The sequence below is a fragment of the Urocampus carinirostris genome, chromosome 6 (genome assembly GCF_059441175.1).
Source record: "Urocampus carinirostris isolate Australia breed hairy pipefish chromosome 6, RoL_Ucar_1.0, whole genome shotgun sequence".
In the NCBI taxonomy this organism is placed as follows: Eukaryota; Metazoa; Chordata; class Actinopteri; order Syngnathiformes; family Syngnathidae; genus Urocampus; species Urocampus carinirostris.
The window spans coordinates 26,561,613-26,570,850 of NC_142354.1; the positions used below are offsets into that span (position 1 = coordinate 26,561,613).

The 9,238-nt window shown below is 38.0% G+C and overlaps 1 protein-coding gene across 1 annotated transcript; it reads left to right on the forward strand.

The window, feature by feature from the left end:
- The first annotated feature begins 922 nt into the window (after positions 1 to 922).
- On the forward strand, positions 923 to 7,626 carry cxxc1b (CXXC finger protein 1b). Its single transcript, XM_088337351.1, has 14 exons — positions 923 to 1,000; positions 1,355 to 1,470; positions 1,560 to 1,660; positions 1,740 to 1,879; positions 2,455 to 2,610; positions 2,717 to 2,863; positions 2,929 to 3,039; positions 3,102 to 3,280; positions 5,272 to 5,479; positions 5,558 to 5,668; positions 6,804 to 6,853; positions 6,935 to 7,031; positions 7,113 to 7,265; positions 7,352 to 7,626. The coding sequence occupies exons 1-14, from the start codon at positions 938 to 940 to the stop codon at positions 7,496 to 7,498; spliced, it is 1,779 nt and encodes a 592-aa protein (XP_088193477.1). The 5' UTR covers positions 923 to 937; the 3' UTR covers positions 7,499 to 7,626.
- Positions 7,627 to 9,238: the final 1,612 nt, after the last annotated feature.

Sequence of the window (9,238 nt, forward strand, 5' to 3'; positions counted from 1 at the left end):
GGTATATTTTCTAAATTAGCACAATCAAGTTTGGTTTAAATTGCTTGGATTAAAAATGTACCTTATAAATTTAATAGTAACTTAATCTCGGATGTATTTGGCAACTAAAACACATTTAAAAATACATTTTAAACAGTACCTTTATTTGCTGTATAAATATATAAATACTGCATTTGAGAACACCATGCTGTCTTATGAGTGAATGAATGAATGAATGAAACTATTTCAAATATAATAAAAACAAAAACAATATTAATGTACATGTCCGAAAAGGAATAAGGAGAAGCATATTGATTCCTACCCCGTACTTCCTCAATAATTCTGTCTTACAGCTAGATCTCTTGTGTAATTACATGTAACAAAGTCCTCGTGAATATACATATTTACATTGGTTCTGTGGATCATGATCATCATCATTTCACTGTCATAATTATTATCATTGATGTGTCCATATATTTTCAACATAATATATCAGAGTATCATAATAATTATAATTCTCATGGGTGCTCATGGTGACAACTGACTGTTGGTGTGTGTTGTCCATCATACAAAGTATCTTTGGACCTGCTGCTAGAGGGGGTCCACCTGCATGCAACAGGACCATCCATTGCTAAATGTCATAAACAGTGCAAAAAAGACAAGGCATGGGTGCTTGAGCCAGATGCCTCCAGCATCAAGCTCCCACGTTGCCATGGCAGGCCAATTGGGCGCCATGGCAACCGTGACACAGTGTGTATTTTGAGCACCTCGTTGTGGTAAAAATAAAAATCATTCTTTAAACAAAAAGAAAATTTATTTTAAAAACAAGCAGAAATACACGAACTATAACTCCTATCACTGATTCGATTTCAGTCCTGTAGATGACGGTAAGCAATTTGTTAGTTGCCACCCTCTATCTTCCGGATATGACGTAATACGTGCTGTTGTCGCTCGTACTATGCTAATGTTGACTAGCATGCCTGGGTCGCTGTTACTCGTAGCGTTTGTTTTCCTTATTTCGTGAGCAGGCAAAAAATACAATGGTAAGAAATTGATGGCGTTTATGTATTATTCTATTAATTTATGGTTACAATAGTTTAGATGCGTTTATTTGATTTACATAAATAATGTTTATTAAAAAATGGCCTATCTGCCGCCAGAAGTACATTTCTGCAAAACGTAACGGATCTTATTGTAAACTTTTTTATTGAGTGGAAGAAAAACAACCTTTGTCTTTATATGTATGATTTTCAGCAATCAGTTAAGTTGCAATTAACGAAAACGTCTGTCAACCAAGATTACAATATTTTCTCAGTGATGTAAAAAAATCATGTTTTCTTTTACTGTATTTTCATTTTCTTTTTTATTTATTCAGGAAAGTGACACTTCTGACGTTGGTCCTGCACCAGGACTAGAAAGCAATAACATGGATGATGAAAATGCACCACTTTATTGTATTTGTAGGAAACCGCACATCAACTGTTTCATGATGTGAGCGCCTCACTTGTCTCATATCATCACTTCATCTTCAATCTGCTGACCGCTGCCAATAGATTAAACGCTGTGTTTGCTCTTCTTAGTGGCTGTGATAACTGCAATGAGTGGTTCCATGGAAACTGCATTAATATTACGGAGAAGATGGCCAAGGCTATCAGGGAGTGGTACTGCATGAGATGCAGAGGTTAGTCTTCCAAACAGCATTTGTCATTTGACAAAGTAAAATAATATTCATAATGTTCCTTCCTATTTCTTGTTCCCAGATGAAAACCCGTTACTAGAAATAAAGTACAGGAAGGAAAAGAAAAGCAGAGAGAGAGAAACTGACTCTGAGAGGACTGAAAGACAATACAGCACCCCAAGTACGCCAGACTACAGGAGTGAAAGGAGACGAGGATCAAAAGTGAGTTTGTGAATAGTTCAGAAGTTAAAATATGGGATTTTTTAAAGTAAACAAGCTACACCCAAAGATTTGCCAGAAATCCAAACTGCGCCTTTTAATCCGGTGTGCCTTATATACTGGAAAGTATGGAAAATCTGATTGGAAATGCATGAATCAATTAATTTGAGTGGTCTTTTATGAAATAATTTTGTATTTTCTGACATATTTTTAATGCAACCATAGCTCTTACATTAGTTTTAATATCATGGGCCTTTCAGTCTGTGCACCTTGTATATGACATTTTTTTCAAGGGGGCTTATTTTGATGGTGCGCCTTATAATCCAATGTGCTCTCCAGTGCGGAAACTGCAGTATGTACATACGTTTATCTTTGTTAGAGATATTTTCTGAGCACTGTCACTTGTTTAGGATGGTATTGTAAAATGTTATAAGTTGAACCTAGCTTAGAAGTGTGCATTGCAAACTGCTAGTTAAAGAGGATTGTAAGACTCTAAAATGTTGATTGAAGTTTATTGTACTTTTTCAAAAATATCAACTACTACGTGTAGCTCTAATTGTCATTGTTACGTCTCACAGGTGAAGCGGTCAGTGCGAATGTGTGGCGAATGTGAACCCTGCAAGAGGACCGAGGACTGTGCACAATGTGACTTCTGCAAGGACATGAAAAAGTTTGGGGGCCCTAATAAAATAAGGCAGAAGTGCAGATTTAGACAATGTGAGGTCCGGGCAAGGGTATGTTTCGATTTTAAATCAGCCAATTTCAAAATGTTTGTGTACTTGTACAGTTTTTGTTTCGATGTGACTATCATTGGAAAATGATTGTACATTTCTCATGCAGAAAATGCTACGTCTAAAAGAAGAGGAACAGTATTTACGAGAAAGAAGACTGAACCACCACCGCAGGCGAAGACGTTATTCTGATGACTATGACAGCGAGTTGGAGCTGTACCAGCAGTACAAAGCGGCAGGACTTAATAGCAGCATGGTAGGGTAATCCTTTTTTTTTTTTTTTTGCCGAAGACGACTCAACCCTTCCGTCTTTTCGAACAGGGTTGGGGAACTGATGACGAAGACGACGAACTGCCTTTCAGTCCCGTTTTACGAAAGAAAGCGATCAAAGTGAAGCACGTCAAGAGACGAGAGAAGAAATTTGACAAAAAAGTAAGACGAGGAAGATCTCTTACAAGAGTATAAGCTAACGTTTCGAATTGTTGCCCGGTTAGAAAGAGTCCAGGCGCCACAAGCAGAAGCAAAAGCACAAGGACAGAAACAGACACAGTGAGAAAAGCGACGTGCGGGATCACAGTGGACGCCATCAATGCCTCGGGCCAAACTGCGTTGAAGCTACGAGAGCAAACTCCAAATACTGCTCAGAAGATTGTGGGATGAAGTTAGCTGCTAAGTAAGTGCGTTCTCCCATTGCTAAGATGTTGTTTTTCAAATGTCGTTTTTGCAAGTTTTAAAAAAAGAGTAAACAGTAGTAGAAAAAGTTAGAAAATAAACCAGTCTAATAAAAAAATACAACAATTAGCGCTCAAAAAGAGATCTGATAAAATTATTGGTATGAGAATAAATCAATTACCCATAGTAAAAATGGGTTGCACATACTTAAAATTAAGGCGCGGGCTTAAAACAAATCATCCCAGGGGGGGGCGCAAGTTTGAGACCCCTCCTGTACATTGTAAAATATGTCCAGTTATATTTAAATGTAGGGCAGGTGAGATAATGTACAACAACTAATCAATTACCAGTTATTCTTCAACTGATTTAATCATTTAAATGCGGCATTACTCAGGCGGTAGAGCGCTCGTCTTGGGATCAAGAGGTCGCAGGTTTGATACCCGGCTCCTCCATGTTATATGTCGAAGTGTCATTGGGCAAGACACTGAACCCCTAATGCCCCGATAGCAGGTAGTTGCCTTGCATGGCTGACGTTGCTATCGGTTAGTTAGTGGGTAAAAGGGAAAAGTGTGAAGCACATTGTAAAGTGCTTTGGGAGGTTTTCATTGACTTGAAAAGCGCTATATAAATGCAGGCAAATGTATTTTGAATTTGAAATTCTACACTTCTTGATAACATTCACTGCCTGTAACTGATATACATAGTATAGTGCCGTCATAAAAAAAATTGATAGTATTTTTAATAGAAAACTTTTTTTTTGCTTTGAATCAAAAACAAAACATTTCATTGGTGATGGATTGAATTCTCACTGGTCAAAATGGGTAAATTTCTGTTTTCAACTTATCTGTAGTATTGGTCAGTTCATATGTGTGGGTGAATTTCAAGTGTGAAAATGCAATGTTTTATAAAACATGCAGTTTTGGTTTTTTTTTTTTTTTGCTGAAAGCAATATATTGGAGCTAGGTTTCATCACCACTCTGGTGAATTAATTTCTCTCATTTGGTGAATGGTGATCACTATTTTAGCCATTTTTATGGGGAAATCAGTACAGATGCTGCCCCACTTTCGAGAACGACATAGGTTCCAGACGATCTTTCAGAAGTTGAATTTGTTCGTAGGTTGCTCCACTGATATATTTTGTATGTTTAAGGCTTGTATAAGTAACCTGTATTGTTTTGTTCTAAAAATTAAACATTTCATATAATAAAATGCTCTTTAAAGATAAATAAAGTTAAGTGTAACTTTTGGAAGATAAGCTTGAAGAGGTCCTCCTCCATGGTAGAGTGGACGAAAAAAGCGATACAACCTTTTTCTCAACTGCATCAAGCTTTCTTATTCCACTTTCAATTCAAATGAAATGGCTCGCCTATTCTTTACACATAAGGCCAACCATATTGAATGGACGCATGAGATCTTAAACAATAAAAGTGTCAAAGTTCTTAGAACACTGGTGATAGTATAGACATAGACAGTATAGAATGTTTACACACAAACTAGGAAGAGGAAGCGGATTTCTTCTTCGGGGTGGATGCTGGGTGACCTCTCACAGCGCCACCACACGCCGGTAGCGGCGGAAAGAAACTCTTCAGTAATGTCCTGTACTCTGGAAAAAGGTGCACACCATAAAAAATCTAACTTGCAGAAATGTCTGGATATTTTTCGACATCCCGAAAAAAATGTTCGCATCGACCGTTTTTCGTAAGTCGAATGGTCGTACGTAGGGGGGAGCGTCTGTATTTAGGCGTGCATTGAGAATTATGGTGATCATTTTATATTTTTATTCAATGTCGATTTAAACAAATGGGCTTGAAATTAAAGGAATATAAGTCTTCATTTGTCCCACTAATCGACAAAGTTATCAAACATTCATAATTTTTTTTGCATTACCTGTCTTTCCCAGTTAAACTATCCTCAATCCTTTTGTTTCAACATTCCCAGTTGTAGAGGGCCAAGATAACAAATTGCCTAACACCGACGTATGGCTTTCCGCAGTCGAATCTACGAGATCCTCCCTCAGCGGATCCAGCAGTGGCAGCAGAGTCCCTGCATCGCCGAGGAGCACGGTAAAAAGCAACTGGAACGCATTCGCAAAGAGCAACAAAACGCCCGTTTGCGCCTCACCGAAATGGAGCGTCGCTTCCACGAACTGGAGGGAATCATTGCCAAGGCTAAGCAGCAAGCAGTGCAGCAGGACGAGGAGGTAAGCTTGATTTTATGGACCGGAATCTGAGATTCAAGTCCTGTTCTTACACTCGTTTTTCATCTGACTTGTTTTCAGGTAAATGAAGGGGAGGGAGATGACACCGACCTTCAGATTTTCTGCGTGTCCTGCAGCCACCCTGTCAATCCAAAAGTTGCACTTAGACATATGGAAAGATGCTATGCAAAGGTGAGTCCTCTTGAACAAACAAAAAACATTCTCAAATTCAACCCAAAAAACTGTGTTGATACAGAATGTGGATGATTTGACTTACCAAACTTACCAAATTATAACTTGTGCTTTCCTTAGAGATAAATATATGAATGCATTGCCTTCCCAACAAAGTTTTGCTATTTGTTTTAATGCCTACCGATAGGGGAACAAATAACTGTGAAAGATTTTATTAATTATCATACGTTTATCCATCCACTAGTTATCTTTAAATTCTATTGTTAACATTTACTGATTTATTGGTTAATATCAAATCTCTTGCTACTTTATGCTTCGTACTTCACAGCGTCGGTGCATCACTGGTCGAAAAATATTCTGTAATCCATTATCCTCGTTCGCATATTGCTGCAAGTAGGGGCTGGCAGAGTGAATTTTTGTCAGGCCTGGTGGCTATTTTTATGCTGTTCTCCCCGCCAAAGAGTGAACTGCACTCATTTAGCCATGATCCATTATCCACAATTCTATATTGCTGCGAGCGAGGATTGGCAGAGACTAGTTTTGTTGGAAGGTATGCCGTTCTCGCCCGCCTAAAATGCAATGTAATCCTGTTAGGCCTCTTCCTGTCTTTGAAAGGTGTTCAAGGTGTGACAAAGGTTAAAATGAGTCCAACTAGCCGGACTTCAGCACTTTTGTGGTTTCTTCATATTGTCTTGGTTACAACATTTCTTAAATGTGCTTGATATAAATTTGCTTCCTGAAACTGGATGCGATGACTGTTGAAGATGTAAATGTGACAAAACCTATGTCATAAAATGCTGGGAAAGTTGAAATACTGGAGAGAGGTTTCTTGGCAAATGTTGTTCCTCTCACATGCGTAAATCAAGCTTGAGCTTCTATTGTCATAGTTGTTCTGGATTAAACAGGGCCAGAGAAAAACGGCCTGGCTGTCTGTCTTTCTCTGAATTACTTTTTTCTTTTTTGTTTTTTTTAAATTTTCTTTTCTAGTTTGTCGATTCCCCAAAACTTGGGTGTGTACACATAATGTTGGCCTGGACCAAAAATAAACTGGACTAAACTCCACAGCCACAACTCTATACAGTATAAGTGTCCTTGTTAACAAATTGATAATTCAAATGTTTTTTTATGTTGACAGTATGAGAGTCAGACCTCCTTTGGTTCCATGTATCCCACAAGAATTGAAGGGTAAGAAAAAACAAATGCATGTCATGCAAAAAAAAAAAAAACACTTTTCTGTTGCCTCACAATTTTTCCTTATCATCACAGGGCAACCAGGCTGTTCTGTGACGTGTACAATCCCCAAAGCAAAACTTACTGCAAGAGGCTTCAGGTTTTGTGTCCAGAACACTCGAGGGATCCCAAAGTTTGTTCATGTTTTCTGTCATACACAATGTTTCTGGCATTTTCTTTGTTTTTTTTTTCATTTCTCTCCTCATGTGTCCAGGTTCCTGTGGATGAGGTGTGCGGTTGTCCTTTGGTAAAAAATGTCTTTGAGTTGACCGGAGAATACTGCAGGGTGTCGAAAAGGAAATGCAACAAGCATTATAACTGGGAGAAGCTCAGGAGGGCTGAAGTGGACCTGGAGCGAGTCAGGGTGGTAGGTATTTATTGTGATTCAAAAAGAAAAAAAACTGCCCTTATTAAGATTACTAAGCATTCTTACTTTATTTTCTCCACCCGCAGTGGTACAAGTTGGATGAGCTCTTCGAACAAGAGCGCAACGTTCGGACTGCTATGACCAACAGGGCTGGTTTGCTCGCTTTGATGTTGCACCAAACCATTCAGCATGACGCTTTGACCACAGATCTTCGTAGTAACAAGGATAGATAGTGGAATTAACTGGTCCATTTTAATATATAAATATGTGTTTGGGGTTTTAACTAGAGCAAACATTTACTAGTTTGTACCGAATCACTTCATATATGTCAATAAATTATGTGTACCCTGTTGTATAAGGATCGAGTTGAATTGATTTATATTTTCCGCACTACATTCATTTTTGCTGATTTGCTATGAACAAAATAAAACTGTTGTTAATGCTGGTTATGGATTATTTTTTGTTGCAATACCTTTTTTTAGTGAGTGCTAGAGATATTTCCTCTGTTACTATAGCATATAATGAGAAAGAAAACAACATTTGTATGAATAAAGTCTGGAATTTGAGCAACAAAAACTCTTTGCACTGCTCTTTTGGGCAAGGCACAATGTCCTCATATGATTCTAGACAAAATTCTCAAAGGCCTTAAGTGAAAGATGAAGAAAAAAAATCTAGCAATGCTCCTCGGGGCAATAAAATAACTTCAGAATCCACAAACTAAGACACTGGAAAATCCTCTTTTGTAACGTGTTTGCTGCTATGCGAGTTTCAAATCTGAGGAGTCATGTTATCCTCTTTTGTTTCTACTTGAACAAGGGGTGTAAACATGCGCCCTGTATGCTGGATCAGGCCCGCCAACAGCTTCAATCTGGCCTGTGCGACCAGGGTTGGGTAGGGTTACTTTAACTTGATTACTTTCAATTACTTTTGGATTACTCCAATACCAAATATGCTCATAAAGAAACTAAATATTAATAAAATGACTCAATTTTGTGCAGGCTTGGGGAGTAACGGAATGCATGGAACGGCAAAAATGATGTCGGCAAGCTGTTTGGATTTATTTTCATTTTGTTTCTGTCGCATTTTATATTAGTTTTGCCAGAGATCAAAACCAGGAGAGAAAGCTTACCACGTATTATGAGTCATAATTTTATTCATATTTAGTTTCTTTTGTCTTTTATGAACATATTGTGTATTGGAGTAATCCAAAAGTAATTGAAAGTAATCCAGTTAAAGTAACCCTACCCAACCCTGTGTGCAACAATGCAAAGAGAAGCGCAATAGAAAAATCAGCCAAACAAGCACCTGCAGTTTTAAATATGTCCACTCGATGTCTCCAAAGCCAGGTGCCACTCCCAAAGCACCTTTAGCTGTGTTTCTTGCTCTTTTGTCTATTAGTCTCTCCCTTCTTTATTTCTTTTTCCTCTGTCTTTCTTGTTTCCCTCTGTCTCTATTTTTTCTTACTCAGATTTTTTTCCCTTCTCTGTTTTACCCTTTTCTTTCCTTTTCAATATTTTATTTATTTATTTTTCTCTTTCACTCTTTTTATGTTTTTCTCTCTTGAATCTCCTTTTTTTCTTTTGTTTTCTTTTTTTCTCATGATTTCCCTCTCTGTTCCTTTCTCTTTTTCACTCTTCTTCTTTCCCTATCTTTTCTTTTTCGTTCTCTATTTTTTTCTCTCATTTTTCTCCTACCCTATTTTTCTGTTTATATTTGTTACATCGTTCACTATTTGTTTCTTTCGCTCTATTCTATCTTTATCTCCCACTTTCTCTTTATTTTTTCTGTTTAATCTCCTGTTCCGCTCCCCGTGACAGTGTTTTTTCTCCAATGTGGCCCCCGAGCTCAAATGAGTTTTAATCAACAATAATATTACGTTCTATCACTCTTTTGCGCCAATTATCACTAGGGTCGCGGGGGTGCTGGAGCCCATCCCAGCTATCTTCCGGTCTTATGCCGTGAAATGCATCCCT